The sequence below is a fragment of the Uranotaenia lowii genome, chromosome 3 (genome assembly GCF_029784155.1).
Source record: "Uranotaenia lowii strain MFRU-FL chromosome 3, ASM2978415v1, whole genome shotgun sequence".
Lineage (NCBI taxonomy): Eukaryota > Metazoa > Arthropoda > Insecta > Diptera > Culicidae > Uranotaenia > Uranotaenia lowii.
In genome coordinates this window covers 52484475-52506162 of record NC_073693.1, presented here as the reverse complement: position 1 = coordinate 52506162, position 21688 = coordinate 52484475, and the positions used below count along the sequence as shown (strand labels likewise).

The 21688-nt window shown below is 32.5% G+C and overlaps 1 protein-coding gene across 1 annotated transcript in view; it reads right to left on the bottom strand.

Annotated features, from left to right (window-relative positions):
• Positions 1-21688, bottom strand: part of LOC129755013 (uncharacterized) — a 43413-nt gene that overhangs the window by 16603 nt on the left and 5122 nt on the right. The window contains exon 2 of the mRNA XM_055751310.1: positions 1532-1861. Within this exon, the coding sequence (XP_055607285.1) occupies positions 1532-1739 (208 nt within the window). The 5' untranslated portion in view covers positions 1740-1861. The remainder of the gene's footprint in view (positions 1-1531; positions 1862-21688) is intronic.

The following is a 21688-nucleotide window of genomic DNA, read 5'->3' as shown; positions in this document are numbered from 1 at the left end:
CTTATTTTACAAACACCGGGCAACATCGGGCAGCCCGCTTTAGATGCAAAATGAAGTCGAAGATTTCGTCTACAAGATGCAGGTAAAATCGTCAGTATCCACTTGTATCCAAGCGAGATACATCAATTTTACTTTTCCATGTTTGCATTAAAAACAACGATTTCTATGAAAGCACATACAGCGCATTCTACTACGTGTGTTTTTTTTCTAGTTTTTCCCTGCGCGATGTCAGAAGCAAAGGTTTGGAAGCGCATTTGTATTATTAGTACAGGTTATTGTGTGTTCAATTGAAATAGATATCCTCTACAAGCTGGAGATGCTAATAATACAAATGCGCTTCCAAACCTTTGCTTCTGAAATCGCGCAGGGAAAAACTAGAAAAAAACACACGTAGTAGAATGCGCTGTATGTGCTTTCATAGAAATCGTTGTTTTTAATGCTAACATGGAAAAGTAAAATTGATGTATCTCGCTTGGATACAAGTGGATACTGACGATTTTACCTGCATCTTGTAGACGAAATCTTCGACTTCATTTTGCATCTAAAGCGGGCTGCCCGATGTTGCCCGGTGTTTGTAAAATAAGGCGTGAAAAAGCCCTATTTTCGGTAATCTTTTTAACATAGCTCTGCAGTATCACTTTTTACAAACTTGAAATGTTCAACAAAGTGGTGTATTTTAGTAAAACAAACAACTTTGTGGAACATTTTATTAAACTTAAAATTTACTGAAAAAAGTTATTATTAAAAAACTGATTTTTAGAGGTTAAGTTTCTTATTTGGCCGATATCTCGGATAATAATTATTTTAGAAACTTGGCATCTGAGACAAAGTTGTAGGAAATTTGATTTTCAACAAGTTTGTCGAAGACATCAAAGAGCTTAAACCTATAACAGAGAAGTTAGAAATTTTATCTCACTTGTAGGGGGATTAATCAGAAAAATAATAGTTTTTTATTATAGAGCTGATTTTACTGACAAACTTCTCCGAAGACACCGATATGCTAAAATGTGACCTAAAAAAGTTATAAGCAACGATCACGTTTTTCGCATTTTGGACCACTGTGCAACGGAGTGGAAAATTTTAAAAATTGAAAAGAACATCAACTAGGAACTGTTTTAAGTTTTTATAGAAATTCCAGCCTCTGCGGTTATTTTGCAACGGTTTTTTTACGCTTGGGAGAAGGGGAGCTGGGGACACATAGGACTGCGCATGTGTTTTACATTCTACATTCAAAATTTACCATATAAATTGTGAGCCTTGAATTTTGAGTGACCACCACCAAATGAATCCAAATTTTGGATCCAAAAGGGTTATGTCTTGATTAAAATCTAGGTTTTTAATATTACTCATACTAAAATGTATTTTAATTTTTTTCTTTTTTTTTTGCAGTTGAATTTCGATAATTCATTTAAAAGAAGTTTCAAACCAAAGTGATATTTAACATTTTTCAAATGATTTCTCTTTTTAACTAATTTAAATTTTTTTTTTTAAATAAACCCTTCTTTAAAAAAATTATTTAACCACAACTAACCTGCTTCTTCCACATCCGTGCTTGTGGATTCTTCCGGTTTCAGATCTTGTTGGCCAATTTGAATTTTGCCTACCGATGCTGCCTGTGTTACACCGCAAAAGATCACCATTACCAGTCCGAGTGACACCAGGAGCGTCACCATAATTGATGGCGTTGACGTGTAACTCCTCCTTCTACTGCTTCTGCTGCTGCTGCATTCACATATCATCGTTGAGGTAAGTTCCGTTTCGTTTCGTCTTGGGTTTTATGATTGATCCGCCCTCGAGTCGCCAATCGAATAGTCGCCACTACTGGGAAGTTGTGAAGACTGATTTGCTTGAGGTTTTGCCACTGCAACGATCATAAATGGGAGAAGGAAAAACGGAACAATAAGTATTGGTTGTTGAGGATTGTTCAAATGTCTTCGCAATCGATTGCAAAACTACTTGAGGAAACCCCCAAGATCCGTTAGCACTACTTTCTTTGGAGGTTTTTTTTTTATTGATGTAAGACGATTGAATTGGATCGAGAAATTGTGCATAAACAAATCACAACTGAATGGTGATTTGCTGACTTGTTTTCCTACAGATTGGCAGTTCATCATCTTAAGCTACAATTTTCAAATGGTTTTTGAATCCGCCATTACTAGGGCACCGGCCCACAAGAATTGGGACAAATCGTTCGTTACATGATCGCCAAATCGCTGTTTTCGCCGGAGTTCCCTCTATTATATAATTTGAAATTGGTCAGTGTCACAAATGACTTCATCCGTCTCTGATTTGGCTGGGTTTATTTTATTACTGTTTCTTGTCGTAGACTGCGATCAGTATCGATCGGCCGAAGAAAGCCGAAGGCCCCAATGAGGTTGGACAACCAATTAAACAATCTTTGAATCACCTTGCCACGGAGTTTCATCCATCCATTGACCAACTTTTTTCAGGCTCCGGTCTTTTCAGAGCTTTTAGTTTTTAAACCAGTCGGTATTTGTCAGGTGGGTAATCGGAATGTTATTGAGGAAATGTTGTGTAGTGGTGTCTGCATGGGACTTCGGATGACGGTTGAGATTTGCGACGAATGAATCATCAAAGAAGAGTTAATCATAGAGCTCGTAGTATGTAATTTTGAAAGAAAATATATGGAAGGATATTTATGTAAGCTGATTACGTTTGAAATTTTGAATTTCTATGCATCATTTCTTGCGATGAATTTCTTGATCTTTTAGATTTTTAAGGATGGAATAAAATTTAAAAAAAAATCTATCATAGATTACAAAAATGACAAGAATGACAAAAATGACAAAAATAACAAAAATTACAACAATGACAAAAATGACAAAAATGACAAAAATGACAAAAATGACAAAAATGACAAAAATGACAAAAATGACAAAAATGACAAAAATGACAAAAATGACAAAAATGACAAAAATGACAAAAATGACAAAAATGACAAAAATGACAAAAATGACAAAAATGACAAAAATGACAAAAATGACAAAAATGACAAAAATGACAAAAATGACAAAAATGACAAAAATGACAAAAATGACAAAAATGACAAAAATGACAAAAATGACAAAAATGACAAAAATGACAAAAATGACAAAAATGACAAAAATGACAAAAATGACAAAAATGACAAAAATGACAAAAATGACAAAAATGACAAAAATGACAAAAATGACAAAAATGACAAAAATGACAAAAATGACAAAAATGACAAAAATGACAAAAATGACAAAAATGACAAAAATGACAAAAATGACAAAAATGACAAAAATGACAAAAATGACAAAAATGACAAAAATGACAAAAATGACAAAAATGACAAAAATGACAAAAATGACAAAAATGACAAAAATGACAAAAATGACAAAAATGACAAAAATGACAAAAATGACAAAAATGACAAAAATGACAAAAATGACAAAAATGACAAAAATGACAAAAATGACAAAAATGACAAAAATGACAAAAATGACAAAAATGACAAAAATGACAAAAATGACAAAAATGACAAAAATGACAAAAATGACAAAAATGACAAAAATGACAAAAATGACAAAAATGACAAAAATGACAAAAATGACAAAAATGACAAAAATGACAAAAATGACAAAAATGACAAAAATGACAAAAATGACAAAAATGACAAAAATGACAAAAATGACAAAAATGACAAAAATGACAAAAATGACAAAAATGACAAAAATGACAAAAATGACAAAAATGACAAAAATGACAAAAATGACAAAAATGACAAAAATGACAAAAATGACAAAAATGACAAAAATACAAAAATGACAAAAATACAAAAATGACAAAAATGACAAAAATGACAAAAATGACAAAAATGACAAAAATGACAAAAATGACAAAAATGACAAAAATGACAAAAATGACAAAAATGACAAAAATGACAAAAATGACAAAAATGACAAAAATGACAAAAATGACAAAAATGACAAAAATGACAAAAATGACAAAAATGACAAAAATGACAAAAATGACAAAAATGACAAAAATGACAAAAATGACAAAAATGACAAAAATGACAAAAATGACAAAAATGACAAAAATGACAAAAATGACAAAAATGACAAAAATGACAAAAATGACAAAAATGACAAAAATGACAAAAATGACAAAAATGACAAAAATGACAAAAATGACAAAAATGACAAAAAGGACAAAAATGACAAAAATGACAAAAATGACAAAAATGACAAAAATGACAAAAATGACAAAAATGACAAAAATGACAAAAATGACAAAAATGACAAAAATGACAAAAATGACAAAAATGACAAAAATGACAAAAATGACAAAAATGACAAAAATGACAAAAATGACAAAAATGACAAAAATGACAAAAATGACAAAAATGACAAAAATGACAAAAATGACAAAAATGACAAAAATGACAAAAATGACAAAAATGACAAAAATGACAAAAATGACAAAAATGACAAAAATGACAAAAATGACAAAAATGACAAAAATTACAAAAATTACAAAAATTACAAAAATTACAAAAATTACAAAAATTACAAAAATTACAAAAATTACAAAAATTACAAAAATTACGAAAGTTACAAAAATTACAAAAATTACAAAAATGACAAAAATTACAAGAATTACAAAAATTACAAAAATTACCAAAATTACAAAAATTACAAAAATTACAAAAATAACAAACATTACAAAAATTACAAAAAATACAAAAATTACAAAAATTACAAAAATTACAAAAATTACAAAAATGACAAAAATGACAAGAATGACAAGAACGACAAGAACGACAAGAATGACAAAACCTGGACAGAAAATTATCGAGACTTCAAAAGATCATTTTCTCTGAAGGTGCTATGTTTTGAAAATTTTTATCAATAAATCAATTTGTGGATTTTTTAATATCATAGTCTAAAAAATGTTAAGAAAAAAATCATCAATTTGAAAGTTAGCTGATTTTTTGCTGACAGCATGCTTGTATAGTGTGTCTTTTTTATTAACTCCGAGAGTAGATAATAAGAATATTGACCATTTAACTTTAAATGGAATCATATGATTCGCTATTGTCTTAAATTTTTAGAAATTTCTACCATATTTTGTGATACAACTGATTTTGGGCCTTTTAAAAAATGAAAAATAAAAAACGCACGATTAGCTTACTTCTGATGGGTGGCAAGTTGGATGCTCGAGAGAAAGCTACGAGCGACAAAAAAAAAACAAAGTTGGGTGGTTCTCCAACAACATAAAGCACGGTAGTTGAGCTTGCTGAGAAAGCACTATCAACACACGTGCTCTCTCTAATGGTTTGTTCTCACAAATCTCAGCCCACCTAAACGGTTTGGTTACTTGTAATTGAATTGTTTCTTGTGGAAGAAATATGGGCAAAATTGGCAAAATAGAAAGACGGTTATTTAACAATACGAAACACTTCTAACGTGTGAGTCTTAGTAACGTTAAAAAATGCATTTTAACACTTAAATTTCGAGGTACAGTAGTAGTCGGTCCAATAAATTCCATCAGCTGTAACTTGCCGACCACGGATCCAAATTTCGCCAACTTGTGTTTTATTTTAGTTTGTAGAACTTTATTTTCCTCCAAAATCGAAGAATTTTGATATTTATATAAAAATGTAGAGGTAACTTTTTCTTTTTTGAAAAAAAAAAAACTTTAACTTCGCTTACGTTTTTCAATAGATAGTTTTACTCTTCGTTAAAAATTCTGGATATTGCTTCACATTTTTAAAGGCGATGGGAAGAAAGAAAGAACATAAGCCGTAAATATCATAAATTTCTTGAAAAAGATCCAACGGATCACTGGCATGACTTGAGTTTTTTACTTTTCGATCGTGTCATTTCTTTTAAATTTTAAACAGTACACAAATTTAAAAAAAAATCTTGAAAACAAAGTAGTTTTGAAGTCAAAAAATCTTATCAGTTTTTATTGAAACCCACCCTATGCACATCACATTAAACATGCAATATTTCTTTTAATTATTGAGGTACAAGGATAAAAATTATATTGCAAAATATAATCTTCAGAATCCGAAGAATCTTATGGAATATGATTTACTGTTTTTTTTAAATATATAGCCTATAGCCTTCAAGTGCCCAAATCTCTAGTTTTGACGTGATCTATAAATTCGATTTTTCTATGATTTTTCAAAGATACTTAAAAAGACGTTCTAGATATTTTTTGGAAAAAAGTGCACTATTTCGAAACCCTCTGTTGAAGCCATCAAATCTTTTTAGCGTCAAGGAAAAAGTTGTTAGAAACACAATGTTTAATAAATTTCTTTAATTAAAAAAAGTTGAATGTGATCACAGTAGGCCAAAAAATTCCAATTATGAAAATTAAAAAAAAATGGATTTTTTTTTGTAAAAACTCCGTATTGAAAGTGGTTTCCAGTGTTTGCCACAATTGTGACTGTATTCAAAATTAGAGTTATTTCATAAGCTATTCATTGCATATAGTCAAACACTGCGCAAAGCTGAGAAAATTGGATTTTTAGCGAAAAAACTGAAAACATTTTTTAAGCGCGTGATTAATTTAGCAAGAAAAATCATGGAGAATGCTAAAAAGGGGTTGCCCATAATTGAAATTCCGTAATACCATAACATTTAAGCATACTTTTTCATCTAATTTTCAATTGTTGATCAAGAAATTCGTCACCACAGAAGCTGATTAAAGTGTAAAATCCTAGTGAATTAAAAACCAGAGAATTTGGAACAATAGCTTTTTTATAGGTTTTATTAACTTCTTTCATGTATATAAATATAAATGAAACAGATACTCCGTTTAACATATTAAAAACAAAAACAAAAATTATTTCAATTACGCGCTTTTTTGTTTTATTTGCAATGGGAGCAGCGTGAGCTGAACGCCAAATTTAACTTTAATTTTTTTTGGCTCCTCAAGTATCTTAATCAGCAGTTCGAATCCTGCATGAAGTGAAGAGTGAATTATGATCTAGATTCTAGAAAAGCAAAAGTCTCGTCCCTATTTTCCGGAGAAAAATTGAAAAATTTAATGTTTAGTACTTGAGGAGACTGACGATCTGTGGACGCTGCAAATCAGGCAGTGTTTTTCGTTTTTTTTTGACTCGATAAATTTCTAAATATACCAAGAAGACTGCTTCCAAATGCGACCATTTTCACTGGATGATATGTCCAACAAAGTTTAAACTCGGTTTTTGTTGGACCTGGAATTGTGTTATTATGCGAAAACTGTACTTTAGTGATAAAAGGTCAAATATGTTGTTTTTGTGCCAAAGGAGGATAATAGACTAAATTTGTCATAACTTCGACCGAATACAATTTTTTGAGTAATTTTGAAGGTTAAGCTTCAGTTGCCGATGTCCAAATGTGGAAGCTTCTAAAGAAATGGGATGTGCCGAATCGATTGTCTGGAAGTTTCTTGTATTACTTTGAACGGAAGCTGTAAACAAATGCAAATACTTGTACGACAACACTATTCAGGGACAGAAGAATCCAAAATAGTAAAATTCTCCGATTAACATACTGAAAGAAAAGGCTAAACTGTTCTAAATTGTTACGATATGATAGTTTGGAGGAATAAAAATAACGTCGGATAGCTTAACTTTCAAGTTTTAATCCATTTATTCCAACATTTCTGTTTTCAGCTGGAATTTAAAAAAAATGATTGATTTTTCATTATTTCATACTAAAACCATGTAATTTCTTAACAACTAATTTCCTTTTTAAATTTCTTTCATCCCAAAACTGAGCTGAGAACTATTGCTAAAAACGTGTGAATGAAAATAAAATGAGGACCCAAATGTTTGCTTTGCTTCCTCAGCGTATAGAATTGGAAGATAAGGAATCAAAACAGGAATCGCGAAATGTCAAAAACAGTGAGGCCAGGTAGTGCGTGAATCGACCTATACAAATGTTGGCATCATAAACACTGAACTCAGCCAACTCAGCTTGTGGTTATGAGTTTACTTGCAGTGTTGGCAGTTTATTCTGGGTGGTTAACCCAGAATATGATAGTACCTATTTAAGGGATGGTTCAGAGTTCAACTAAACAGTTGAGAATCACTTAGAATAAGCGACAAGATTATAATCGCTATAAGGGTATATACGGGCGATAGTATTGGCGAAAAAATGGCCTCAGCCATAACCTCAAACTTTGATTAACTGACAGCCTCACCAGTGATGCTAGGTGCGTTACTAAAATCAGTATTTGTTTGTTTTAAACTAATTATAATATTTCTGAATTGATTAAATCTTTTAACTATCAACAGATAACGTTTGCATTCATTACGGGGCGTCTCTTAATGGATGAAGATAAGCCATCTTTTGCTAATGAATTTTCAAGGTGAATTTAAAACATCTGTCACATATTTTCATGTACTGCTCCACTGCTCGGTTAATTAAAAAGAGTTGTTTCTAACTCCTAAACGAATGCAAAATTATTCACTGTTACGAAAAAAAAGTAAATTTATGAAAGCCACGTCTATGTTGACTATGCAAATAATGGCCTGCAGGCTCTGATTATTTTAAATATATCCACATAATTCGCTACATCGTTCAAGTGTGCGATACAGACAGTTGTTATTCAGTTCAAAAAATGTTGCGTTTAATTTCATATTCTTATAGAAATCTAAGAGAAAATTGTTAATTCTCAGTACTCATGAAAACGTTTTTCAATAAAAATGCAATTAAAAAAATGTAATCATTTTCCAATTATCAAAGCACCTGGCAGCCCTGAACACCCAAAAAATCAAAACACGAGCATATGTGTGTCGCTTTTCCACAGGGCGAATTTGTCGATATAAGTACCGCAAAATCGTGTTTATCGTGCGCCCTTCTCAAAAAATGATTCTGTTCTCCCATGGTTTGAGGTTAGGGCTGAGGCCTCCTGCTAAGGTGGTGTTCGTGTAAAACTGTCAATATATCCTAATAGCGGTATGTTAGCCCATAAGGACTTGACATGCTGGAATTAATAAACGATATCTCATGTCCAAACCAAATCCTCGTTGCTAAATCATTGAGTTCAACAAAAAGTTATTCACAAAACAAGGTGTTGTGTTTTTTTCGAATACACTCGTAAGGAAGCTCACATTTTGTGATACAATAGTGTGATAGTTGGTCTATTTTACGCAAACAACTTGAAAACAATTATCAGATTCAAAAGTTATGGAAGTTCTAAGTCGAAGTGATAGTGTACGTACTTCCCATTCCTATGGAATTATGAACATTACTGAATTATGTAACGAAGGATAAAATTTCTATGAGAACCTTCTGGACTAATCGTCGAAGAAATTATCAGGAAAGCAATGTTTAGATCTCAAGATTCCTGAACCAAAAAATGCTTCTCGTCAAGTTAAAAAAAATGACAAGTGCACGACTTTATAGGGTATGGTGACCATGATTTATTACAAAGAAAGTTCATCAGTGGTCAGGGCCGTAGGAAGAACTGCCTCATAGGGGGGGTTTTGGTGACAAAATTTTTCCTAGAACATTTTTGCTTGAAAAATGCACTAAAAGTATCTCATTATTCGGGTTTAAGTTCTTTTATACTAGAAGTTATTCATTTCAAATCATTACTTTCGAAAATAAGTCCTAAAAGTGATAAGCTTTTTTTAATTTAAAAAAAATGAATGAGGGATTTTGAAAACATTATTTGAAAAAGAAACTTGTTTGGGGTTCTAATCCGTTTGTGTTTTGTTTTGGGAAATTTTGAATTTTAATTCCGAATCTGAATTCTGCATTTTGACCCTGAACACAAATTTTCAATTCCTATCCTGACTGAAAATTCCGAATGATGAAACCCTGATATTTCATTTCTGGATCACCATTATGGAACTTTTGAAAATTTCAATTCGGCATAAGATTTAAGAGTAAAAATTTCAAATCCAATTTTCAGAAATGGTTTGTTATTTAATTTTTTGTCTTTAATATTCCGGAATGATGAGTTTCGAACATGTAAAATTTTAGATTATGTCCCAATGATGAACCAAAATGAAAATAAAGAATTATACAAAAGATTCAGATTCCACAATCCGGTCACAGGCAACAAAGTAAGAATTGTACCAGAGCATTTGAAATTATTCAAACCTTAGCTCACCAGATATTTTTCCGCACATATCCGGACAGGGAAAATCTGGGCTATTTTATTGAAAAACTTTGCAAAATCCGAGCATTAGATGTCAAAGTTTACAACCCTAAATCTGGGCAATATCCAAGCAAGTTTAGGAATTCTTCAATTAAAATCAAGAAGAAAAAACTCGAAAGTTTGTTTTAATCGAAACGCATTAGTCAGTTTATTTGGATATACAGACCCCGTTCGTTTTTGGCAACACGCCCGTAAATTTTATGTTGCCAAAATCGAATGTTGCCATAATCGAACGGTTTTTTTTGTTACTTTTCCATTTTTAATTTTTATTTCAAATTAGTCAAAATTGATGTTAAACCCTATATTAGCATATTTTTCAATTTGACTCAACTGTTTTAGTTTAGCTGGTTAACCCCCAAAACACCCCCCGTTCCTACGGCCATGAGTGGAGCCATATGACTCCGTGCGTGATCCTATTTGACATAGTCAAGGGCCTAGGGAAGTTTTTACTTCCTATACATATATTAGGGTGGTCCTAAAATAAGGGTTTTTACCGAAATCAAAACCTTGGGGGCTGAAACCTTTCTTTCACTTGCCAGCACGCCCCATAAAAATTTGCTGCTCATTTTCACTAAGGAGTCGCTCAACAAGGCTCAAGTATGTATGCAAATTTAACACGGAAATTAACGTGGATCTGCGAAATCCACCATCCACCATGCACCAGTTTTCTTAATCTAAACGTACATTCGCATTTTGCTTGAAGACCGTAAGATGATACGAGCTGCGCCAAAAAAGTTATTGAAAGTACAAGACAGGAAGGTTTGTCCATCTTCCAATGTCCAATGTCCATTTTTTTTCTCATGGTAAGGTAACCGAAATATCACAACACAACGTTCAGTGCACTTAAAATGTATTTTTGATTAATCTTTTTTATGTTCTGTCATTGCTGTAATATGTCTTGATTTTATGTAAATTTAAAAAAATCAAACTAAATTTTTAAAATATGTCCATCTTTTAATATTTTTCCTTCGTAAAATCCAAATACCGATCTTCCAAAAAAGCTATTTTAATTAAACTACAAGCAAATTCTGCTTATAGGCACAATGTTTAGACGATCTTCATTTAGGGTTATGCCGCTTTATATTTCTTTACAACAGCTTGCTTAGGAGCAAATTCGCCCACAAAAGTGTAAAATATTGAATAACCCAATTAGCTCCGTGTTGAGCAAGATGAGCGAGATTTGGCCTTCAAAAAGGCGGAACCAGTCTGCAGTTCGCATAGGCATGATAATTGGCTCCACCACCACCCACATTGGGCTGAACTGCAAAGAAGCAAGCATTCAGTCAAAAGTTTGTCTTCACTTTTGAATTGATGATCTATTCCGGTATTAGATATTTGGTTGAAAATTTTTGCAGAAATTCCGAAAATTCATCTCTAAACAGACGCACAGTTGAGCAAACACGTGAGGAATGTTTCGAAAGTGTTGCCACATAAAGGATGTCTCGAAGTTTTCGGCCAAGAGACGAAGCTGAAGCTGAAAACGTAAATAAATATTTTATTCGTCAATCGGTGAATCCGGTGCTGCCCATGGCTTTTTTCATCACGTAATCTGTGCGACCTGAATTTGAGGATGGGTATTTTTTCTGCTGCGACCATAAATCGATGATCATGCAAAAGGCGGCTTTTTTGACTCGATTTTTGCAAATGTGTCAACAGGATGGCTCCCAGCGCTAAAATTTTATGCGTTGTAACAAGTGGCTTCAGTCAAAATTTTCGTTTTATGGTCAATCTAATAATTTATTCATCGCCTGTCTCGTAAAACATCATCATTTATAAGCGGCGTAGTAAAAGGTTTTGGATTTCACAACGTACAATTGTAAAAGTATTCGAATTTGAATCTGAAAAGATGACGTTGTTCCTGTTTTTTAACACCAAAGTGTTTACTTTCACCTTTTTATTGTCATGTAATAAAGTGACCGTTATTAAAAACATTTCACATTTTTACATAAGAAAAATTGCTATGTATTAATCTAGCGTAGATCTAATACGATTGTTCGCAAAACAAATAAATACCGATCAGGGATCAGATTGTAGCTCCCTAGCATATAAAGTCTGCTTCATTTAATATTGGAACAAATTCTTTTGCTCATTGTGGCGCTCCTAGTAGACGGATTTGGAAACTTTTTGCACCCACGTGTCGGGAAATTCATTACCTTTCACCATGTATTTATGTCATAACACCAAACGATAGCATTTTGTAAACAACCGCCATGGAAGCCGAACGGAGAGATCAAATTGTGCACAGTTTTCTTACGAGTACGAGTACGAGAATTTCTTCGAAACAGCAATGAATAATTTTTTTAATTTTTTTTTTATGAAAGAGTAAAGAAAATGCTACATTTGTATGAAAAACAAATTATGAATTCGTTAATAAATGACTGAACTACACGCAATTGTTTGTGTTCCAATATTAAATGAAGCAGACTTTACATCCGTCGAACTTGGTCAGCACTTGGTCGTACAGCTTTCGAGCACGGATTCTGGCCACATTGTTCTGCTTCAGCGTCCGATTTGGCTGTTTGCTGGCTCGGAATGACCTTATTCCTTCCCGGAGACGAATTCGTCGCACCGTACTGTGTGAGCGGCCTGGAACTTATTGGCCAAATCGCGGTCTGAAAGATTGGGATTCCTCTTGACGGCCTTGATGACTTTCCCACGCAGTTTCCGGTCGACAGTTCCACTCCGACGCTTCGAATGCGGCTTCCGAGCCGTCGTCAATGTTTCCTTGTACTGCTTGATAACACGCCATACGGTATTTCTGGGCATTTTAAGCTGTTTAGCTAGCTTCGATGCCGACAACAATGGATTTTCAAGAAAACTGTGCACAATTTGATCTCTCCGTTCGGCTTCCATGGCGGTTGTTTACAAAATGCTATCGTTTGGTGTTATGACATAAATACATGGTGAAAGGTAATGAATTTCCCGACACGTGGGTGAAAAAAGTTTCCAAATCCGTCCACTAGGAGCGCCACAATGAGCAAAAGAATTTGTTACAATATTAAATGAAGCAGACTTTATTAGAGAGTCGAAGAAAGTCTTATCGTCTAGCACTGTTTTTTCTCCATTCACCTTCTCAGATTGACTTGGCTAAGCCAATCCACATTAGGCGCGGATTCAAATGAAGGTCACTGAAAGTGAAATGGATCGTGAAAACAGCCAAGGCGGGAGGCCAATAGGCCTAACAGGCGCCTTTTACCCCGACCAAGTTACAACTCAACAGCTATTACAGCTCCGAAGGGGTATGATCATAGATGAAATGATCTTCCATGAATGGCTTGAGGTAGGTTTGTTTTTTCACTTCTTTCTTTGCTCGCATGGATTTTCTTCATTTTTTTTAGTCTTATGCTCTTTCAGCACTCATATGTAGACGAGCATAAGTGCATGGAATTACTACATCCAACATAGCTTATGCGCCACTGCCGGGTTATTCTTTGCCTTGTGGTGGAATAGTGAATTTTTTCCCGCCCTCCAATCGATGTGTTGTTTATTAATGGGTTCGCGGTTAAGGTGCAAACTTGTGCCCTAAGCTTTATAAAAAACTCAATGTCTGGGTAAAGTAAACCTAAGAATAAAACGTCTGGTTCATCTGCATTATAAACCATAGCTAGGAGATATTAGATTGAAGTTATATTATATGACATACTCAAATTTAAGAAGAATATGAGGAATGAGCATGTAAAATTGGAATTGGATTTAGATGAATTGGAATTTGTGTATCGTCGCGCTTTAATGATTTTTGTATGAAAATTTTAAATTACCGTATTTTAAATGATTTTGAAGACAATTGCATTTATGAATTTTCAATTCATTGACGGTTTTCGGCGGATTTTAGAACAAAAAAAACATTTTTTACCAGTTGTCTAGACGTTTCGAGCTTTCCTGGCTTTCGCTCCTCTCCGGCGGCCATTAAAATTATAAAGCATAGTGCATTAAGAAATGGGACAGTTACGAATGCGTGTATCTCAAAAACCATTCGTTTGATCAAAATACTTTCTATTAAGGAAATGGAAGTAATCTTATGATAATTGATGAAAAAAATTATAAAAAATATTTTTTTTTGTCATTTTTGTCATTTTTGTCGTTTTTGTCATTTTTGTCATTTTTGTCATTTTTGTCATTTTTGTCATTTTTGTCATTTTTGTCATTTTTGTCATTTTTGGTCATTTTTGTCATTTTTGTCATTTTTGTCATTTTTGTCATTTTTGTCATTTTTGTCATTTTTGTCATTTTTGTCATTTTTGTCATTTTTGGTCATTTTTGTCATTTTTGTCATTTTTGTCATTTTTGTCATTTTTGTCATTTTTGGTCATTTTTGTCATTTTTGTCATTTTTGTCATTTTTGTCATTTTTGTCATTTTTGTCATTTTTGTCATTTTTGTCATTTTTGTCATTTTTGTCATTTTTGTCATTTTTGTCATTTTTGTCATTTTTGTCATTTTTGTCATTTTTGACATTTTTGTCATTTTTGTCATTTTTGTCATTTTTGTCATTTTTGTCATTTTTGTCATTTTTGTCATTTTTGTCATTTTTGACATTTTTGTCATTTTTGTCATTTTTGTCATTTTTGTCATTTTTGTCATTTTTGTCATTTTTGTCATTTTTGTCATTTTTGTCATTTTTGTCATTTTTGTCATTTTTGTCATTTTTGTCATTTTTGTCATTTTTGTCATTTTTGTCATTTTTGTCATTTTTGTCATTTTTGTCATTTTTGTCATTTTTGTCATTTTTGTCATTTTTGTCATTTTTGTCATTTTTGTCATTTTTGTCATTTTTGTCATTTTTGTCATTTTTGTCATTTTTGTCATTTTTGTGATTTTTGTCATTTTTGTCATTTTTGTCATTTTTGTCATTTTTGTCATTTTTGTCATTTTTGTCATTTTTGTCATTTTTGTCATTTTTGTCATTTTCGTCATTTTTGTCATTTTTGTCATTTTTGTCATTTTTGTCATTTTTGTCATTTTTGTCATTTTTGTCATTTTTGTCATTTTTGTCATTTTTGTCATTTTTGTCATTTTTGTCATTTTTGTCATTTTTGTCATTTTTGTCATTTTTGTCATTTTTGTCATTTTTGTCATTTTTGTCATTTTTGTCATTTTTGTCATTTTTGTCATTTTTGTCATTTTTGTCATTTTTGTCATTTTTGTCATTTTTGTCATTTTTGTCATTTTTGTCATTTTTGTCACTTTTGTCCTTATGACATTTGTTTTATTTTTGGTTTTAATATTAACAAAGAAAGAAATGTTTAGCTTTATAGCATTTCAAAGCACTTTATGCGCATAAACTTTATTTTATTTTGACTGTTTCATTGAGGTGTGATTTGACACCCACCAAACCCAAAATAAATGGTAAAATTTTCGGAATAAAATACAACAATTGTAGTTATGCAATCGATTTGCACCGTAATTCAAAAGCATGAATTGCACAAAATATCAATTCAGGAAGCTTATGTTAAGTAGCTTAATAGTTCGTATCTAGCATGAATTACGGTATGTTAATAACAAACCAGCTCAATGGCTCCAAATAAATCGGGTGAATAAGCTAAGTAAAGCGGGAAGGGGGCGAGTGCACCACACCTTTATTGCAAACAATTGCCTACAAAGTATGAACCATTTGGCTCGGAAGCATCTCCGCCTAATGGCCAGCCAGCCGCCAAGCTCATTCAACAGTGAAAAGTGAGAGCTCTACTACCAGGCAAGTGTTGTTATTTGCCCCGCGCGCTGATGAATTAGCAGCCCCCGTGTAGCCATAGATAGAGGAGATAAAGTGGATTGAGTCATAAGATGAATGGTGGTTCGGCGCGAAGAAAAGCGCGGTAAGTTTTGCAGCCCGTTTTTCGGGTTGCGATGACCTTGCTTGGTTAGATTTTCGGCCAAAGACGTCTTTGAGGAAAAGTTCACTGACGTTGTGGTCCCGGTGTGGTCAGTTAAATGAACTTTTCGAGTGGATCATTTCCGATGCGAGAAAGCTTATAGTGTGGTAGGTTTTAGTTAGTGCAAAAACCAAAACAATAGCAATTAATGGTTAATTTATACAAAACTTGGAGAGAGACCTTGAATAGAAAGGTCTTTCGGTCGCAGAAGGCACGATTTCTAACTTAAATTGGGGGTCATGGTGAAAGCTTTAGTTCGTATTAGAATTTATACTTTCTGTTTTGGAAAATATCAATTTCCTATCAAATAATTATGAAATTTTATTAAATTAATACAAAAATATTGAACAAACATAAACTGCGTATGTTTAATTTTTTTTAATATGGATTTGAGAAGCCAAAAAGCGTTGTTTTAAAACAACGCTTACTCAAATCGCTTGCCGTCGCTTCGCCGCCGACCGTGGCCGAGAGGATAGCTTTTAAGTATTCTAAACCAGAGGTAATGAGATCGAGTGTCGGTCACGGCATACATACTACTATTTCCGTGAGTTGGTGGTGTTATCATTAGTAACATGCTGACGATTATGTCCTTTAAATATGTACGCTTTAGCCTTAAGTAGAATTTAGATCTTTTTAAAGACACGCGAAATTTCACTGAGATTTTAATTATATTATATGTGTGTTCGTTAAAAAAAAATTGGTATCATTTAAAAAAATTAAGTTGTCTTGGAAAGGATTGAATATTTTTGAGTCGTTTTTCTCGTGTTAAAAAGTGAGTTAAAAAGGAATTTGCACATGGTATTTTTATTATTTCTCTTCATTGGACAATTTTTTTATAAAAAAAAGGCAAAAAATTGAGAAAAATATCATTAATCTTTTTTTAAAGCTGTTTTTAGTTAGTTTTTCACTGATTAGGTCTAAAAATAAAAGTAATCAATCACAATTTGAAGTTTTTGAATGAATTTCTACGATAATTTCAGTGTAAGTTCAACATCATATTAAGTTCTACATGACTACTTTTCAAGGAAAACTTCGATAGGCACAAGCAGTGATGTCAGTTGGATCAATTGATTTTCAATGCCAAAACACATACTCTTATTCGGCAGCTAATAACTTTTTTGCCTTACAAATACGGAGTCACAGTCTTCGACAAAGTTCCTTTAAAGCATTTATAAATTGGCACAAAACCCGTTAGCAGCAAAAAAAAAACAAAAATTATTTATGTTGGTTTTTCAGAACAAAATATTCAATTTTCCTAAACAAACATAAAAGCTCAAATTTACTCATGTAAACGTTTATTCTAAATTCTGTAAAAAAACCATGGATGAGATTGAACCAAAACGAAGCTTTGAAAACCCCAGGGTTGACCCCAAATTGACTCAGTCTAATATAACGGTTTAAGAAACAGGTTTTATTTAAAACCACAATTCAGTGTCTTAATCAAAATTATGAATTCCAGAGGTGAACCAGCCTGTGGCTGAAAACCTCTTAAATAAAGACAAAAAAAAAAAAAAATTATGAATTCAAATCAAATCAATGGAATTCACATACAAAAATGAGAATAAAGGTAACAATCAGATTAAAAGCAAAGATTGCTAAATTTATAGTTCATAATCGATATATTTATTTCAATTTTAAATCTTTATAACACAAAATAAAATCATTTTTACCTAATGTTCAAAATCTAAAGCGGATTACAATTTAAAATTAAGAATAAAATTTTCATTAAATAAAAAAACAGAAAATTTAGTCAAATTCTCTATATAATGAGACAAAAGTTACATTTGAAAACATAAATGTATGTTCAAAACACAGAATCAGTTATCATTGGAAAAAAATAAGGAAGGAATACAAATGAGTTTAATACCTTAAACAAAAATCACGAGTTCTCAAAAGTAAGAAAAACCATGATACTGAACTTCAATTGGTGAAGAAACAACACAAGACTGAAAATTTCATTGAATGAAATCTAGAAAAGGATAAGATTAAAAACATAGAAAAGTTCATGTTTAGAGAATTACTGGAAGAAATTAGCAATCCAACTCTGAGACCGTTTATTTTATGACAATAATTTGAGAGTGGTTGATTGGAAAATGATTAGATGAATTCAAGGCTTTTATTTCAGTAGAGAACTATTCTCAAAAAGAAGCACCTTAAACTTCGGTTTAATCACTTGAAAATGTTTCAACGCGAATTTCATTTCTTTGACAATTATAACGGAAATTCAATAGAGAAACTCAGTATTACCGATTGATTCAATTTAAGCAGCTACAGTTTTTTTAAATTAGATTTTGGAAAAAAGGGTTTAGATGTAGCTTGCTAGATTGCCCGCTTTTATACGGGTTTGCACGGATATTTTATACAAGATATGGAAGAGTCCGGTGCACGCTGTTGGACTTGAGTGTCCATTTCCCGGCCATTTAAGCGTTCCCGGGAATCGTGAAATCTGGCTATCTATTTTCCGGGAATTCTCGGGATCCCGGGAAAAATTGAAAAGAATATTTCAACATGAATATCTTAACCCTCTACTGCGTACGAATTCTTACCAATATGGTATTTTTAAATTTAAGGTAGTATTTAGTATTGCAAAACTTTTTTCAGGCCTAGAAAATTCAATAAACAAACCAAAGATCCACAAACAAAGTACTTTAACCGAAAAACTGGTCTGATTCTAGCTGCAAAAATTTGAAATTATTGAGAAAGATTTCTCACTATCGATAGATGTTAGTTAGCTAGACTTCAGGTTATTCATCAAATATTGTAAATTTTCAGATAACTATCCATTTGTATAACAATATGTAATTTTTTGCTGATGATTTTGCTACTGTCAACAGTATCCGAAACGGAAGTTCTAAGAGCACCTGCAACGGTTCAGGCGTAAATATTGGTTTTAAGTATACCAGTTAAGTATAGGGTTTAAGTATACAATTTGAAATTTTAGAATCGGCTAAAACACCCACTCCCCACCGGTGTAGGAGCAAATTTAAAACGGAAACACTTTCATTGCAGACACTCAATAATTGAGAAGAAAAAACCCATTTTATAAGAAAAATTGCATAAGTTTTGAGTTTCACGGTTAATTGTCTTAAAATTAATTCCACGAATATTCTTTTTGACAGAACAATGATTTCAACTATTCTACCAGGATTTCAATAATTTAAAAGCAAAAATTACTACACAACGAGGAAAAAAGGTCAATTGAAACAATTCTTCAATTAATTCAATCAAATTGCTTTGAATCAATGGAATAAGGTTTTGTTAAAATGAAATGAAAAGCAATATTTTTTTCAAGTTATTGCTGACATTGATAAAGGAAATGAGAAAATTATCCCAAAGTCAAAGGAAATTTTCCTTTGATTTGTCGACATTTTTGTTTGACAAAAACTTGTTTCACTTTGGGGCCGTTCACATACCACGTGGACAACTTAGGAGGAGGAAGGGGGGTATGGAAATGTCCACGCTTGTCCACGGAGAGGGGGGTTGGGGTTTGGGTCATGTCCATGTGGACAAATTTACTTTCAAAATATTTTCTAAAGGTGAATTAATATTCAGATGTTTAAAAGAAAATCTTAAAATGGCATACCTTTCCAGTTTGAGTTTAAACAAAAAGTAGCTACTTAAAAGCAAGTGATAAATATGATAACTAACAAGTTTAAATTTTTATTATATCAGTAAATTCTTATTCGGTTTTACAAAATCAGCCATTTTTATAACAAAAAGGCAAAAAGTGGTGTTTTCTAACTGTCAAATTATAGGTATTTAAAATAAACACTTTTCCAAATCTGTCCACGTGGACATCCGGGGAGGGGGGTAGGGGTTTGCCAAATGTCCACGCTTGCCCACGAAGGGAGAGGAGGGGGTCAAAAATCTAATTTTTCTGTCCACGTGATATCTGAACGGCCCCTTTGTAAATTTATGTATGGATACAGAAAAATATGCTGATATTGACGAAAACTCCGAACAATCTACACGAAACTAAAAATCTCTCAATATCTCAAATAAAACAAAAATTATAGAACAAACAATAAACATTTATTTTACCTCATCGAAAAATGATTGAAATTTTTTTCTTTTCGTTTATTTTTTTCAAATTTTAGAACGCTGACTGGATTCACAATTCGTCGAGCCCAAATGAAAAGCTTTTTATTTAATTATATTAAATCGAGAATAATGTGACATCTATTATTTATACTTGATATGGTTTTTATCAGCATATTTTCTCAATTTATGTAACGTATAGGCTGGTTGAAGCGAAAAAAAACATTCAAATAATATCTCAAAAAAAAAACTATTATCACACCCAATGTTACCCAAACATGTGTGAAAGAAATCATTGTTGGCTAAAATTTTCTCACCGTGAACTAAATCGGTCTGTCGTATATTTTGAAATCCTGTTCCAAATGTGCATGAATTTGGAACAAAGGCGTATAACTGTTGGGAATTTTGAAATCGATAACTGTGCTAAAACAGCAATTTACGCCACCGGTGCCGGACGGACTGTTTTAGCGTGGTCGAAAAACGTGTTTTGCATACACCGTTGGGACAGCCCTAAATGATGAATGTTGCGAAATAGAACATTCAGATTCTTTCCGTAGTGTTTCATTATTGGATTTTTTTGGTTTTAGAGTCTTTTTGTCGTTTTTCACTGTTACACTAAGTTTTCGATTGGAAAAACATTTTTTTTTCGAATTCAATGTATTAACCAGATTTAAGACAAAAAAAATACTTAAGACTAAGACATCAAGGTAGAACCACTGATCACACTGAGAACAAAAATTCGACCATTTTCTGGTAAATTTTTTTTTATTTTGCAGGTTTGCAATACCACGGTAGGTGGTGTCAGTATTGTAAACCTACAAAATATGACAAAAAAAAATTGCCCTGTAGGAAAAATGTACCTGTTTAGCCCGATTTAACTTTAGAAATTGCCTTTTTTTTTTTGAAAATTGGGTGGCACTTTCTAACTGAGATAGCATTTCTTCAAATCGATCGATGCGCACTCTGGAATCGACTTTGTGTACTGTTGGAAAAATTATCCAACAAACGAAATCGAGTGTCCAGTCAGTATGGTCAGTTGTAGAACTATCATTGTCACGGCTCGACGTCGTGACAAGGTTATGTGATTCGGTCGGACAAAAAACACTTTCCCGTAGCAGTATGAACAGCTTTAAAGCTAGAAAATTTATTAATTTTAGATAGGTTTTATCAATGGCTTTCAATTCACTTACAATTTAGTGCCTTAGTTTCCAATTAAATAGTATAATCAAATAATCCTTCAACCGATATAATATAACGTGTTTAACAATTCATCCACATGCTTCCCGAGATTCTATCCCATATTGTTTTTAGAGGTGTTGACGTTTTCCTCTTTCTTCGCCGGGCTCCCAGTACCATGATTTGTTTAGGTTTCAATTATTAGGGCAGCCAGAGGGAATCGTGGCCGTAACAATCATTTTGCTTGATCAATCTGATTCATTTATTTTCCAATTGAGATCGTGTAAATTTGTAGTAATTTAGCAAATTTTACTGGCTTCGGGAATTCCCGGGATTTTTTAGGCGTTTCCCGGGATTCCGGAATTTTAGAATTTTTCTAATTCCCGGAAATTTCCGACCGGGAAATCCCGAGTAGGACACTCTAGGTGCAGCCCGTTTGACCGGATT